The sequence below is a fragment of the Lineus longissimus genome, chromosome 1 (assembly GCF_910592395.1).
Source record: "Lineus longissimus chromosome 1, tnLinLong1.2, whole genome shotgun sequence".
Lineage (NCBI taxonomy): Eukaryota > Metazoa > Nemertea > Pilidiophora > Heteronemertea > Lineidae > Lineus > Lineus longissimus.
The window spans coordinates 28720289-28737525 of NC_088308.1; the positions used below are offsets into that span (position 1 = coordinate 28720289).

General features: G+C 42.4%; 1 protein-coding gene across 1 annotated transcript in view; it reads right to left on the minus strand.

Moving 5' to 3' along the window:
- Window positions 1-16951, minus strand: part of LOC135496221 (pituitary homeobox x-like) — a 42000-nt gene extending 25049 nt beyond the window's left edge. The window contains exons 1-2 of the mRNA XM_064785411.1: window positions 16779-16951; window positions 8447-8694 (exon numbers count right to left, since the gene is read on the minus strand). Coding sequence (XP_064641481.1) covers window positions 8447-8694; window positions 16779-16948 — 418 coding nt within the window. The 5' untranslated portion in view covers window positions 16949-16951. The remainder of the gene's footprint in view (window positions 1-8446; window positions 8695-16778) is intronic.
- Between the last annotated feature and the right edge of the window lie 286 nt (window positions 16952-17237).

Consider the following 17237-nt stretch of genomic DNA (forward strand, 5'->3'; position numbering starts at 1 on the left):
AGTATGCCATCGCTGACCAATATATATATATAACATTCTGGTGATACATGTCTACAAGAAGAAAGGCCAATGTTGAAACAGTTTTTTAGTCATTTTCGGACATTTTCAAACCAATAAATGCTACACGAACAATACAAATTCGCACTTCAGTATCAACTTTTTTTCACCACAAACATATCAACATATTCTCCTTGTAACTCCGGCATGAGGTATGATGGTGAAGCCATCGATGCTGGATGAGGCCTTTCCAGAGGTAATCCCAAGATACTGGTGAAAGTAAACAAATACAAGTATAGTTTGTTGTAGTTACAGACAAGAGGAAGGAGGAATAGCTAATTGTAAGTAAATCCTTGGTTTGTATCTTTCCTAGACATCAGTATCATCAGGGGTTTGGGTAAACCTTGGTTTAATAAGTCAGATCATTGGATGAATGTGTTTAGATAGGGATCCAAGTGTAAAATGGTGAAGCCATGGAGATTCAATGGGGCTTTGTTCAATAAGTGATTTGAATGCTCATCCTGTTTACGAGTGTTGGTATCGACTTCATCTGAGATCCTGGAAATAGTTCCGAACTCAGCCGTATATCATGATTAAATACTACCAGGGCTGAAATCAACAAACTAAGCTTTCAGTTCAAATTCGCTTCCTAGATCGAAGTGATTCTATTATCTTAATATGAGTGAAGACAAAATTCAAATCGTATGTTGGAGAACATCATAAGCCATCGGTTTCATGCAGGTACGCGGGTTGATAAAATAGTATAGTACTGACTGATTGATGAGAATCTCTATGTGTTGTGAAGAGAATTCCCCCGATCCCTTTAATGTTCCAAGCTTCAAACAGATTTCATTGGACATTAACGAAATCCCTAGATAATTTGCCTAAAACTGATTTTCATTCCTTAATCAACCAAAGTCTTTCTTTGCTTTCATTCAAAGCTAAAATCTCTCCTCAATCTCCAAGTCTATTACTGAAATCTGCCAAAGCGCTGCACTCATCCGCTGATGAAGCTATTGCCTTAACAAACATGTCCCCTCCATCCCTAGATCATCTCATCTAACTCGCGAATCATCGCCTTACTTAAAACAAACTCCTGAAATGTTAATTCTAAGATGCTTTAAATGTTTTTCGTCCATTAAATTCGTCTCGGTTTCAGAGCGAGATCCGCCTAGATTTCGAGTGATTTAATGCAGTGTGTCCGTATTTGGTCCACAGTCATTTCATTTGCTGAGATTGCTTTCAGTGAAGGAGGATTAGCTGATGGAATGGAATGAGGTCGGAGGAAGCCAGAATACAAATTAGCGCACCAAAGTATCCCTCTTCCTCCTCACTGGTTCTAAAAGAAAAATGTGGATTTTTTTCTGGCTTTGCTAATGATGATTCTATATACGATTGAGTTTGCTATAAGTTAGTAATAGGTTCATAGTTTGTTGTATGAGATATGGTACATTATGTACCAATGTGATATCTCGGGTTAATAACTTGCGCTTCGAGCTAAGGTTTGCAAATCCTCTGGATTTTCGCTGGTCTTCAATCACTGTAATTAAAGAGTGATGTATAGTCTATAGGGTTGACAGGGCGATTTAATTCGCCATCGAGTGGAGATTCGACGTCACCCCAAAACAACAGATCGCTCCCATTAATAACCATTAATAATGCATTCCGTGGACGTAGACACTTGGCTGTTTTACGATCTCCCGGTCTATCCAGGGCTTCGCTCCGGCTGACCTGGCGGGCTAGGGGACCTGCCTATCTCCCGACCAGAGAGGTAGGGCTTTAAGGCTTGAGGAATCCCGCCTTGCTTTATGGGTTATCAAAGCCGTTCTAAAGGAAGGTATACTGAATACAAATTGACTTAAGTCTCTTGGAATCAATTCGCTTCAGATAAGTTTAAAGTCAGAGGATTGCTTTTTGTAAAATGTCCAAGGTTTCTCTTATCTTTTCAAAACGACAGCTCAAAAGGATAGTTATTTTACAAAAGTTTTTGATGTAGGATATTTTGAATGCGAACGGTATATGAAATGTTACTGACCATAATCCAAGTCCAGTACACACCGATATATCAACATTAGATGAATGGCCAGTGAGAGTTTGTTTGATCTCATGATGTTCCAGCGATGTAGGTTACATGTACATGGTCGGAATGACGAAACCTGGCCCTAGACTTGGGTGTCAGATTCGCATTGCTTTCTTGGTTCTCAAAAAGGCCGCCCTTGGTCCTCCCTTGAGCCGCCTCTATACCGCTTTTAAGCAGCATGTAAGAGCAACATTATCGTCACCTGGACTGTGGAGTGTGGTTCCAGGGATTAATGAGCGGTCCTCTGATATACAATAAGGGACGAGGAGTACCGTATACATCTGTATTTCGTTTTTACCAACAGCCTCGCCACGTGTTTATGGCCGCCCTCGCCAATCACAAACACTTTGAAAAACCCATGGTGAATACAGCGTAAAAGAACAGTGAAAACAACTGTATCCAATAATAATCCGACTGGATTCTGCATATCTGTTTTAATCTCAGTTATTAGTTGTAATAATTCCCATCTCATATTTCATGCCATTGTTATATGAATTCAATAAATCATGCTTATTTGCCCAGGACTACATTGACTCATCATTAGAGAAGCCCGAGGTTCCTGACAATAAGAAGAGACTTGGACATCCCGTGTAATAATGTCCATTTGTAAACATTCTCCATTCCCTGGCGATGTGAAGGGACTGCGGATGAATGGCGCTCTTTTTTTACACACCATTCTATTGACAGTTCGAATTAATTAATAACCATCTGATAGATTTTATAAATGTTTGATTAAAACCCATTGAATAGCAATAAAGAAGATAGCGCAGCCACTGAGACAAGGTAATAATATCTCACGGAGACGCACGGAGAACATGAGAACTTGAAATTTCACAATGGCGCCCTTTTGCAGCATCTGAACGCCAGTCTTGCGGTTGGTCATAAAAGAAGGAATCAACAAGCCGGAACGACCAGAATTTCCGGAAAGGAAGGACACGTGTCCGGTTCAGCGTAGATTCGTGCTCATCCGTTTATAGTAACAATATCATGTCCGATTTAGATATATTAAATTAGATGACAATAGAACTGTCATCATTTGAGGAGTGATCAAATCTGGTTTAATCCTTTATGTGAGGTCATGAATGGGGAATAGGAACTGGATGTGGCAACAGGCTCTTTCAATAGAGTCTGCTGAATCCAACTGTTGCACATAGTAAATTCAATCTCCCTTAATTAAAGTATATTTTATAATGTAGTGGAGATTCATAATTGAGATCTGTCATGTACAGATCATGCTGCTGGCTGCGAACTCAGATCATGTTGTACTTGCTGTGGGAACTTACTACATGTAACAGTAAGCTGATTCCACTCACATTGCTTTTCATACCACTCTTACATTACATTCGTGTATTCATCATCTATATTCCACTTACCAATAGTTCCGAACATCCAAATTGATTTCACCCATTTTTCATACTTTAAGTGATAGAATCGTACCGACGTCCAAAACAACACGCAATCTCACTCCCAAGTCTCACCACATTTTCTCGTCAGCAACAGTATAGCGCCCTTTCTACTGAATTCCTCCCTTACATATCCTTGATCGAAGGGCGTTCAGATTGTTCTTTGGGGGTTGCCTATTTGTGTACCCCTGGTGAAATCAATTGTAAGTTTCAATACGTTAATTAATCACATAACAGAGATGTTGTCTTCAACAACCAATTCACTCCAACACCTATTCTTCCTGCTAACCAAGCATAATATGACATCAAACCGCGAACTGCAATTCTAGCGGAAGAAATTAATCAACTAAAATAAATAAAATTGTTTTTGAATTGCGAAATCGTTCATGAGTCATTTGCTTTGTGAAACTCTTCACGCCCCTAGAAGCAATTACTGAGAATGGGGCCAACTCAGGGTATCGCTTTCTCTCAAGTGACAAGGGGGTATGGACGTGGGTGGGGTCGCGTGGATTTGCTATTCCAGTCCCTTTCATGTCAACTGAGCACCCATATGTCACGAAATTAGCGTGAAGTCGCCCGCTAATTTCCCCGGCACTCTCTGCCGTCACTTTCTGCGCTCTCTCCCAATGCCTTAACGATATGCTAGTCTCTGCAAAACCGCTGACAATAAACCTAGCATTAATGACGTTTTTAAAGATCCGACATGGGACACAGCAGGTGTCCACGAGGTTGTACTTTTGGTGTCGCACTTCTAATATTTACATGTCAATGGCCCAGAACGATTGTCTTGAGCGCATTGATATTCCACCGTTATTGTGTCCAAGTCCTCCCGGTATGGCGCGCATGCAGTTACATTACCATTTCGGTATTATCACTATTATTCCAGGCTTTTGTCTAAGCCCCCGTCAATATATGAATTTAAATTCAAATTTTATTAATGGCATAAGAAGGGATCTTTTCACTAGTGAAATCTGTTCGGCAATTTCGCGGTGAGGAGGGGTATGATTTGTGTGATTATCAACCATCCCACGAGTCCCGATAGCTGGTGCTGGATGTAGGATGACCCGTCTGTTCTCAAATGTCCTTGGCAAGGAAAGATCTAGGTGACCGCATGTCCTGATACTATGATACCAGGCCAGGAGGCGAAATAACCAAACCATGGCAAACTGGGACATCTATACTTATGCTTTTATGTCAGAGACAAGATGTCCCCTGTGCTGATTCCCATCCAGAGGAACTTGAAGAGGTTAAACTGAATCGGAATCACGTCAATAATCACCTTCAAATCCACTATAGCCACCCCTACCGACAGTCAAATTGACCCCTGCACGGCCCATCTCATCAACAGCCATTCTGTCTTAGCGATAGCCCCGGGCTTCCTCGTTAGCTACCTCTAAATTACTCCTCAAGAGAGACTTCGGGGTTGATTAAGACCAGCTACTCGCACTGGTGTTGTAGTTAATCACACACTTCACCCGAGTGGAGCACAGCACATACTGTTATTAAGTGGAAAGAAATCAGTTACATTTCTTGCAATATCATCATACGTTTTAATGGTCGAGTTTGGTGATAAATCTTATGTCTCAACCCACGGCACTGATATCTTGTGCAAACTCTGTTGCCTGATTGCTCGCACAAATCACACGAGATTGTGTACAAACCATCCTAGTCGTGTCAATTTCCTTGAGTAAACTTGGAGTCTTTAATCTGGCAATTTCATTGTTAAACCACGGACTTGACAGTGTTGTGTCAACAATGTTGTGTCTCTTCGCAACAATGGCGGGGTGTTTCTCATCTCGCGAGAGCGGCCATGATGAGACCGAGAACACGATCTCAAAGAATCAACAAGACAATATGTCAATAGAGGTGACTGTAGGATGGTTGATATTTAGGATCAGCGGTGAGTAGGTCAATGTTGATATAATGTATCAATCCACGCTACATTATTCATCAGGTAAACTCACACACAATATTGTGACCACGCAGGAGACTAAATCTCGTAACGTTACAGCGCTCCATGCACCGGGGTTATAAAACTCACATAAGCTTACTTCCACCACACCCCAAAAACACGTTTCTAATGACAAATGATAATAAAAACATGCTAAATAAGATGGCAGAACTCTGATATGTCCATTTTGTCATTTGTCCGTTTCGTGGCCGAATATGGCGCAACCCTCGGGTGAGTGTGGCCTCTCCAGGGGACAGGTGTCGGGGCCGGCGTAACCATCCAATCTGACAGTCCCATCAAGCAGCACACTGGAGCACTCAGTCATGATTTTCTGCTTCTGGCCCCGTGTCACCAGCTTGAATAATTCAGTGCCAGACGGACAGAGGTCAGTGCACGGATTTAAACATTTAATGACTCTATTTGTCGCGGCTGCTTGATGCTGTGGAGCTGCCATGAAAAGACAAATGGATGGCTGTAACACCCAGAAAGCCTCTTCAAGGATGTTAACCCTTCAAAAGCTCTCATTGACGGTAGAGAGACCTACGAGTTGGTATGGACGTGGTAATGCTGCTATTAGTGAAAGGCCATACAACTATATAGATTGGTGTTACATCAGGAAATGTTCGGGATCGGTGTTTTACTGCGAGCATTGTGATCCGATGCTCTCACCATTAGAAAGACGCCGATCCTTCATGAAGTAACACTGACCAAACGCTCCTTTAATATCTAAGAGTTTTGCAACGTGAGAGGATGAGGAAAGATCGTCCTAGCTCCTTTCCGGCAAAATCCATTCACTGCAATGACTCGAAAAAACAGAAATTACGAGTCTATCCGAAATAATGTACTTTTTGTCGACCTTTTTCTCAACACTTTCTTCGCAATGACTGCTTACAACCAGCGCGCAGACCCTCTCGCCTTGCGAATGTCGTGGACCTTATGCTGAGGGCACGAAAGGTTGCGAAAGTTGGTTTTCTTAAGAGCGGGTAAACTGTGGTTTCATTATCAGTATGTTCGGTCGAATAAGCTTCAGATCAACATAGGGAGGTCCAGTGCCTTTCAGCACTGTTTTCATGGGTCGTTCAGGATCACAGCCCAGTGACCTGAGAGGGAACAATTGTCGTCTCCCGCGACCTGGTAACAATACACGCAGTCTTTAACCTTTTCTAACTTAATTAAAAGATCAATATGATAACTCTCCGCCGGACCCGCGAAGCCAGAGTTATAAGGTGACTTGAATTGAGTTGAATTGCATCGCTCACGCCTGAGTTGGGCGACATGTGATATGCATATGTTGGCAGTTTGGGACCAGATTTCTGTCCATGCGTCCCTTCTGTCACGACGTACTATCCCCAACGCCGGCCCTCCCATCTCTATCAAATGCAAATCGCCGTTATATCTGGTCGCGAGTCTTGCTAAATTTAACGCCTTTTACGCGCGGATATTAAATGCTTTCAGCCAGAGACAAAGCACTTTCGCCGGAGGCGTTGGACGCGTTTGGGATGAGGGGACATGGAGATGGCGGCGGTGGTGGAAAAGAAGGTTTGAAACATATGTTTCAAATTCATTTTGAGGTGGAATTAGACTAAAATGATTTAATGTAATGATACAGTAAACGTAATACCACCATCTGGACTAATATGAATTCTAACGATTCCGCAGGAAAATGCTAAAAGAGTTGAAACACTAAAAAACCAACTGCTGTAATTCCACTGATTTTATTGAGAGATCGGTGATACTGTGGTCAGAGAACCATTGTAAGGGTCGCAGCAGGTTCGACTCTTGGATGGACCGTAAGAAGGACACTTTCATTTTGTAACTCCTTAACTCAATAACAGCCTAGAGTGATAACCATATACAGCAATTCCGCTAACCGGTTTTATATTGCCATCATAATGTGTTGACAGTGATTTAGGATGATTACATCCACTGATCAAAGCGCGAGTTTGATGGCCTGTAACAAGCCCCTCAGAATAACTCATCCACCATCATATGGTTCGCGAGCCCGAGCTAAATCTCCAGGATCGGTGACATGAAATATTTATGTCATAATTATTGAATGCATCAGTCCGGGCTAATACCTAACGACTCCGCTTATCCTCCAGGATAAATCGTCCGTTTGTAAAGTAGTGAGTAGTAACGAAGTACTTGGCACCGTAAGCCTGACGACTCTTCAGCTTACCGCCTTGCACACTCTAAGTCATTTGGTGACATCGAACATTGAAAAAGCAGTGGTTTAAACTCATAAGCATGGTTTTCACCAGACATCTCAATATTAAGAAGTAGTGGTTTAGACCCGTAAGCCTGGGCTTCTTCTCGGCTTAACGCTACGCACCCGTGTGATCATGTAGGCTTTTTGGTGACATCTCAATTTTATAAAAGATACATGTACCAGCGGTTTTCATGAGAAGATGACTAAAGACGTATTCAGTGATTATATGCTAAGCTAAGATTTAACTAGCTTGACTCGCGCTTTGGAGAGATAATTCAATTCTGTGTGCCAAGGATCAACACATTTGTATGGAATAAGGATGTTCAGCGCCTGTTTCTACGCCCGAGAAATGGCCTACCGCGCCGATATCCTCTCAGTCAATCACCTGATCAATATGAGGGAGCGGGTGTGGTATAAGATCTATGCGTGGCTGATTATGCGAGGAGGGATGGCCATGCAGCTCTATTGGAGCAGCGGGACGGATGAGATCGATATTCCATTACCGTGGAGAATCGCTGAGGGACGAGTAATGTTATGTGTGTTAATGCTGGTTCTTGTTTTCTAGTTGGCAGGCTATTTTGAATCTTATACTCTTTTGAATGATATACTTATATGTTTTGGAGCGTTATGATAAGCAACGCCAAGAAACTATAGCCAAGTGGTAAATAGTCTCAGAACGTTTCCGGCGAGCTAAACGTCTGACACGGCGAAACATTCGCCGAATATGAAACAGATCTCAGCTGAAGAACAAAAATATGAATATATATACGAATACACATTTGAATATGTGAGGAAAATTAGCTTACCAACTTTCTTTTGTACACTTTCCATGGAGACCAAGGCACTTTCAGATTCTCCTGAACTTCGATGGGACGTCAACATGTCGTCTGCCGGCCCAGACCCGATTTTAGACGCATCCGTTGAATCTATCATGGCGGCCGCTGTCGTCTGCTCGAGGGCGAAATAACTTGCGTGTTCCTTCTTGACGCTGGCCACTGATGAGTGAAGTAGGCTCAGCTCATCAACAAATTGCCGACTCACCATCATAAGTATCCTGAAATCAGACCAGAAAAACTTTATTATGCCCGAAGCCTGCTGAGGAATACGAGGTACTGAGCGAAAGTGTACACCCAGAAGCCTGCGTCATCCAGTTGAGCTGCGCAGTCTTCTCAATCCAGGTCAGGGAACGCCGCACGCCAGTTTGCGCAGCATAAACGCTTGGATTATGTTGCTTGTGCAGCTAAGCTATGTAATAATGACGAATCAGATGAGATGGTGATAACTAAGGAAGTTCACTCCTCGCTACCTTAGATTGGTCTGATGAGAAGGAGACATGAAATAGGCCTATATTATCATGGCCGGGAAACCCCACTCGCAGACCACATTCGCCAACAAGCATGAAACCTCATTCACAGGAAACCTCTTTCGCCAGCAAAGCAAAGTTAACATGGAGACCTCAGTCACAAGCGAGATGAGCAAAGAAACTAACTCATTCATTCACAGGTATAGCCTATTAAGTGGCATTGCACGTGGCTATCATGGAGCGCGACAATATCGCTGTCTTATGTCAGACTTTACATGAAGAAAAAAGCTGACTGCATCTTTGGTGATATAATGAAATAAGACAAGCGTCCTGAGTCCCTCGTATGCTCAACTAATCATTGATAGTCACCATGAGAATGGTCGCTTGGCCAGTCAGTCAGACGAGACAGTTACATCTGGACCGGCTATCCGCCTTTTATACAGGATCGAAAGAAACAGCTGATAGAGTATGATCTGCTGTTCATAAATCTGTATAAAAAGCATGTTTTTATTCCGAATCACAAACTTATTAGACAAGTCATCCAGTTAGTACTATTTTGTGTCTTATAGATATACCTGCACAACAGAGCATGTATGCCATCCGTGTCTGACTGGGTGTTTTTAGTCAATCGGAGAATCTCGAGGTTAATAGAAATGTCTGACTGTTGTTTGGAATCCATGATGGTCTAGTAACCTACGTATACCAAGACGACGACAGCTGACAAAGGCGACAGCAGATTAAGTTAAAATACCTCTGCGTGAGCAAGTAACCAACAAAGAACCCCCTTCCTGTGCTTCCTGTACTAAAATGACCTTTCATTTACAAGATAAATTTGGCAAAAAGATACCCATCTTCATTTTGCCATAAGAAAACACCATCTCGAGAACGAAGCCCAAAGCAAAACAGAGACTGCTATCCCCGGCGGAACACACCCCGATCAAGTTAGGCACAATGATATGCAATCGATTCTAAATTCAATTGGATTGTCAAAAGGAATAAATTTAGCGTGAAATAATAGATTGAGAAGGTTACTGAGATAGCTGTTATTTTCCGCCCAAGTTGTTTTCGAGATTCTGGATGTGTTGGAGTGGGGTGCCACGGGAGTTGGTTGCTTACGGCGCCATGTCGAAGGTCGGGCTCACGGACCAGGGGCCAGTTGTGGGTGAGAGGACAGGCGTGCGCACACTGGCCGGGGTGAAGAGGAGGCTGGCACCAGGCCGTGTGCCAGAGTGATTGGGGACATGAAGGGGTAAGCAACTGGAATATTATCAACAGTCGTGTTGTGATTACTTGGTGAATCTAAGAAGAAAGAAACGTGTGCGTGAATATTGTGTGTTGATGGACTGTCGTTTTGGATACGAAGTCTTAGGGTATGGCCATGTTAGCCGTGATGAGATGAGCAGACTATAGAAAAATATAGGTGGTGACCAGCAGTGCCTCCCGTCATCAAAGAAGTTTAACAAATCCACTGCTGTTTGCTGAAGTTTAGGTCTACATTTCTATAAAGGTTCTGCATCTCAAAGCTCTTACAATGGAAGTCAAGCTCCGTGGGTTTGAATATGAGTCGCAAAATCGAAGCCCGGCGAAGAAGCTTGAAAGAGTCCGACGCTTGGCAAATTGATAATTAAACCTTGCCAAGACCTGTCACTTCTGTAAACACGCAAGGCATGTTTCTTGAAAATGAGGATGACATGTGAAGAATTCTACACCCATCTCGTCAGACATGGTGCTGACAGGGAATGTTTAATTGTAGCGACACGGAGAAGATTCCCTTTAATCTGACCTTAAGAGTTTAGTCAGGGGTGCGATGGGACGAGAAAGCCAATGATTAAGTCATCATCGCGGGGACTCGGGTGCCAAGACAGCTCACGTTAATTTGCTTCTTCTGGCACTGGTAATCCGGGGAGATCATTGGTCTCGGGAAGGCTCTAACGACCTACTCCCTCTCAGTCGAGATGAGAGCACGGCCCAACGCAGCCAACATAGAAATAGGCTTCTGAGGAATCCAAACTAATCAGTGGCGATGCGCAATTTTGTCGCGGAGGGATTTACCGCGAATTCGTGCCCGTAGTTAAAGGTGTCGGCGGATGCCTGGTCACGCGTCATGAGTGATGTATCCATCCTCACAATAATAGAAACCCGGCTAATTTGGCCGAGTGGAATTCCTGCAAATGAACGAGTCGTTTTAGTTGATTTAAGTAAGGATGGCCAATGAATGCGGGTATTAATTTGGCTGCTCTTAATCATATTGGAGCAAAGTAAACATTCTATAGGGTCACGCCCGTGTGGCGGAGGCCTTGATAAAATGGTCTTCAAGTAGGACGTCTAACCATCCTATTGTTAAAGGCGAAGTAAATGTCTCTCGTCTTTTCAATAGAGCCTCCTAACGAGGGGGTGATAATGTACACTTCATCACGCAGAGCCATGACATTTGTTTCATCTTAATTTCATTGTGAATAATCTCGAACAAAATCCATCGAATTTAAACTTGATTGCCACCGTGTTTGGGAAAAGAGCAACTTGGAGCGTTGACCAAATTTAGCACTGCAGCAAATAATTTAAATATGCTTTTAAATTTCTTCAACATACTATGGATTAATCTATGCTTGGAATCAATGAATGTTTTCGATTCGTCTCTTAATATTGTAAATTTTCGACTGGATCATCTTTTTCGTGGCCATCCATATTTCTTTTTTGTCATCCAAATCAGTGCCAAGCCAGTCTAATGCAAGTCGTGATGGGTGAATAAGTGACTAAACACCTCATATCCATCCGGCGGTGATCCAATTAGAAGAGATTAAGCCCGGACTGTGAGTTAACATAGGAAGAATTAGGCTAGGGTTGGTCATTAGGTTGCGACCTCAGGCTGGGGATAAGAGGTCGGCCTCAACAGGCTGACACTCCTCCTGACCGGCTCTTGGTGCCAACCTGGCAATTCATTTCGTGTCTTGGAAAGACTCTCACTGTCTACAATACTCGAGGGTCTGTCGGATGAGACTAAAAGCCGTGGTCCCTTGTACCTGAGTGTCTATGCCAGGGCAAGTAAAAGATCCTACATAGGTGGACAGTAGCCTATAGTGGACTCCATACCTCCGGCAAAAATCCAATAGGGTTACGACGCCGGTAATGATATGATGATGATGATAAATAACTGCAAGTCTTAACCCTGGGACTTGGACTTGCTGTCAAGTCCAACACTTACATTCAGTGTTTTCAAGCTAATTCCTTTACCAAACCAATGCACATTAAAATGAGGCCTTCGACTTTCACTGCACGGTGAGGCCATTTATTTGGACGCATGATACATGAACGACGAACTGAGCATTCATTTCAAAAGCTCAGAAAGTACGCCAGATTTTTGGCCGTCCCCTATCCGGATGTAACATTCACGTTACCACCGACTGCCGGAAAGCGGACCGTGATCACCGGCCATTGGTCGTTTGTCGGCCACGTGCCTGGTCACGAGGACAAACAATGTAACGCGTGGACGATCGTTGGCTGCGAATTAGGCTATTGTGCGGCGGAAGCGATAGCATTTATCAAGCCCGCTCAAAACAAGGAAAAGGTTCATTGAAAGCGTGTCGAGAGGCTATCGGCCAGCATGTAAATCTTCTCTCTAAGACCTATTGCGTAAATCAAAAATCTTTTATGTTTTCAAGTGTAAACTTAATAGCGAATTATTTTGAATTTAGTTCGATGGAGAAATAAAGAGCATCGATTTGAAGAAAATAGTGTTTAACATGGCGTAAGGGCGTAATTTGTCGGTAGCCAGGGGGCTTGGAAACCGAGTGAACGCGTGAAATGGCTTGCGAAGGTTGACAGCGTTCATTACCAGTCGAGAAGTTTAAAAGCGAATTTGATCGCGTTTTTGGATAGAATAGCCTAAGTGTACAGACAGAGTGTCCCCAAAGGTCGCCTATTCCATGAGGTGATACGAACGTGAATACAAACGGCCTTATTAATTTCACAAATATATTGACTTCCAGGCCAAAACATCAGATATTCAATTCAATAGATTACTCTAAGTCTCGTATCAAGCAACTCAGAAGAAAGTATCCCGATGGCAGAGATGACAGGCAAAGAATACACGTGTTTAAGTGCGACGAACCTGTAGTTAACCATAAAATGGGCCAATATTACGGAGATAGGGCCAATTAACCAAAATCCTGGCATTCCCCCGCATGCCTCTCGCAGCAAACCGATCCTCCGCGTCAACTATCTTGCGGCGTACTTTGAGCTGCGGTATGCCTAGCTTAAAGATGGATACAGGTATACAAACACTGACTTGGTTATTAAATCAATGGTCGACTCGACTCTATAGAAGGGGACTAGTTTCAAAGACTTTGTGTAGATCAGAAACTGTCGGAGAGATTTAATGAGATTTCCCTAGACTTAACATAGAAGCAGAGAATTATTGAAGTATAAAATGGTTGATGAGATGAAAGCTCCTTGGCATACAGATATAGTAATTACGGCTTTATTCAGTATTTTCTTGAGTACGTTCAGAAAGCTTGCTTGTTATCATTTTATACCCTAATTAATGTTATTTAGTTTGTATATATCTAACTACTTCAATGATCTTGAGAGTTTACCGGATGATCATACATTTGTATCCCAATTCAGTGCTAATGCGCAGTAGTCGCCGGCAGTGGACTCAACAATGTACCAACGTACTTTGATTCAGTCCATCATATCATATTGTTGATTGCTCAAGTAATTTCGAACTTACCATTGTGACCAGTGGAGTCATAGTTGTACTCAATATGATTGGTTGGAGAGATAATTGTCATTTGAGTCAAGAAACTGACAAGAAGTTTCTCTACTCGTTGTCTTTGCGAGGTTAAGGTGTTGATGAGGACACGCAGTGATCAAAGCAGAGAATGCTTTCTAGCATCATTCCACTAAACTCCGAGAGGGCTTACCTCTAAATCAGCCGGGATCCCCGCCGCCATAGGAACATTCCGATTAATTTTGCGCATCTAAGTACATTATCAAGACATTGAACGAGCAGTTAGCCAAGGCTTCTGTCGCATTGAGGGTCCGATCCCGACATCTCTAGCGAATAAGTCCCAGCTTCAGCGACCGATAGCCTTTGACCACAGTTAAGTCACTGGATCTTAGCATCTTTATTTTGAATTGGTCCCATTCCTCGCTATGATTACCCCGCAGTGTCGGAGATACTGTGCTATTTTGTTCTGGATCCACTGACAATCTTGCCCAAATCCCTCTATCTTCAAACCAAATGAACTATGCATATCTCGCCGGGTAATTTTACGCTCATTAAAGTCAGATTATTCGGCTAGCACGGATAGGTCCAGAAAGCCAGGAATCATATTTTAAAATCAAGCGGGCTATCAGTGCGGGATCAGTGAGTGATTGGGTACATTCTGGCGGAATAATGCTTCAATCGGTCGCCACTGAGCGAGAGATCCGACCTGATTCTCAATAAATACCACCGAATCCCCAAGACAAAACTGCGCAAAGCCCGCGGATATAAGGCCCAACTTATACACCTTTCTGATGCGCATAATTTGGCAACAGTGTTTGTTTTGAAATCTCCTAAAAGCGATGGATTTATCAACTGATTTACACCGACTTCATTTTAATTTTATCAACTTGAATACATGTCCATGAAGTGTTTATGATCGACGCGTTGGTGGCTATTCTGATGATCAGCTCCCTTTCTGTGGTTCTTAGATGCATCTATGTACCGGTCCTTTTGCTTCCTGGTCGTTTTCAAGATCATGTTTATATATACAGACTTTAGACAAGAGACAGTCCGTCATTAGAGTAACGAAAGAAGGCAGGTTCGCAAGCCTTGCCCTTAGGAAGAGCTACAGATGACGACGTGTGGAGTAAAGTAATAGTAAATGCCTTTTATCGGCGATTCTTTCGAAGATTTCCCCCAATTCTTCTGTAATCAAGTATAGCATATGATTTGACGGGTGTCGTGCAAATGAATTAGCGCAGGACTTGATGACACCACAGACATTCCTACTTCGTTCATCATCGTTCATACGGATAGCGAAACCTGCCAAGATCTTACCTTTTGGTCACCGGTCATTCCTGCCAAATAACGCAACAAGAACGATTTTAAACAGTGCTCAAGTACTTTACAGACGATATTGCTTTTTAAAATTATTGACAACCCTACTGACAATGTTCACTTCTTGACCACTGTTGCCGAAAGTATCCATTGTGTTTCGACAACGGGACGTATCTAAGTACATAAACTTAGTTTGTCGTATTGATATAGCTCACTGTGATTTAGAGGGAGAACTTGGGTGTGCGATTAAGGTGACCAGGAGGATAATGCACCAATTCGCCTCCATGCGCCTCCTCGATGTAGCGAGAGACTAATTGCTTATCACTAATAACGATTCCCTCAAGTGTTGTGAGGTGGTTTTGGACATTCTACAGTTACATTCAGTTAGAGTTGGATCATCGGTGCAGTCTGATGTCAGTGTGTGTTCTTCAGTTTAGGTTCAGGGGTTTCATGATAAAAATCTTTATGATGATAATAATAATATTAATAATAGTATATGTACATGATTGAATAAAAAAAGTAAATGAAGAGAGAAAACAGATGAAAAAATTTGTGGATACACGGGGAGTCGAACCCGTGATTACCAGACCGAAAGTCCAACATTCTAACCGTTGAACCACAGAGAATCAATGTTAGAGTAGAGATTTTCTTTGCGTGTAATAGCCAAGCTATGGCGATATGAATCTTGTGTGAAATAGAGCGACATCTTTATTTCACACAAGCTTCAGATCACCATGATGTTGATTTCATTGGTAGTTTTTGTTGTGGTTGCCACTTTGACGGAGGCACATTCTTGACGCTATTAGAAAACTCACATAAAGATAAAGTTTTTGGCACCAATGATGTCAGTCATGGCGAATTTGCACTAAAGTTCGAGTGGATTCTCTTGGAGTCAGGTCTGCATTCATGTATTATCTGATGAGATCTGGGCCCGAATCACCAATCACAGATTCAAAGTCTTTCATCAACCACTCTTTGATTACTGTAGCCTTCAATCAATGCGCATACGATTGATATTTTGGTCAACATAATACTACACAGTAAGCTTATTCATGATAGACTTGTATGGGTATTTGACCCTGTAACGAAAAAGGGTGGATATTTTGTATCCTTTGTGATCTAGTTTCTGCTTCAGTTAAGGCAATTAAGCAAAACAAACAGGACTAAAATCTCAAGTTTGTCTCAAGAAATCAAGTTGATATCAGGATACCTTTATAATACACCATAAGCATCATTTTGCCATCTAGGTGTAGACTATCCTCAACTTCTAAAGCCAAGGGCTTGTTGAAATAATTGATAAGTAGATTGATGTGTTATTATTGTTTGGATATCTCCAGCCGTGTACCTCTACAAAACAAATGAGACATTTGAAGAATAATCGTCTCTTTGGTACTGACGGTCACTTCTGGAGTCTGTGACGTGGGATGGGAATACAGCAAACTGTGCATAACGCTTTAGAAGTTATTTGCCTTTTGGTCGATGGCATCTTATAGATGAAAGTGAACACTACCAGACAATGTTATTCCGAATGCTTAACCCAAGAAAAGGACACATATAGCGGTTAATTCATCCACACAGCTTAACCATGAACGTAGCAAGAAAAATGTTCAAAACCCTCCTAGGCCAACATTAACAAAAACTAAATGTTGAAGTGCTAAGCTATGTGGGACGGGGTGATGAAGTTCTAAATAAACATTCTATCAAATTCGGGATTTCTGTCCCTTGAAAATGAAATCGAGGCTGCCTGGTGAAGCAGACGATAATTTTGAAAAACAAGATGGCTGCCTACCTGTCGTTCCCGATCACCAACGAATATCGATTAGAATGAGTAGAAATGCTCGAGTCTTGCCTCCTCGGGTGCCTATTTAATAATAACCAAGTGAAGCCAAAGGCTGTACGGTTAATCGATCCATCAGAGCAAGCGTATCGTCCCAGTTCTTCCAACCCCCAGCAGCGCATTGGACAACCATGACGCCGCCATTTTATGATTATGAAAATTTATCAGCTAGATCTCAATAAATCAAGCAGTTTATTCCTGCGAACCATGACAATTAGTTACATTGTAAGCTGTCACTTCTCCGCCGTGATTTCGCATTTTATTTTGTAATAATGTAATAAGGAGTTGATTAGACCGCGGTAAGTAACTGAGGTGATTAAATATTTGAGTGCGGTTGATCACGGCTGCTGCTGTGTCACCATCGGTTACGTATCGTCCGTTATAGACAGTGGTACTGGCCAAATGAAGCGT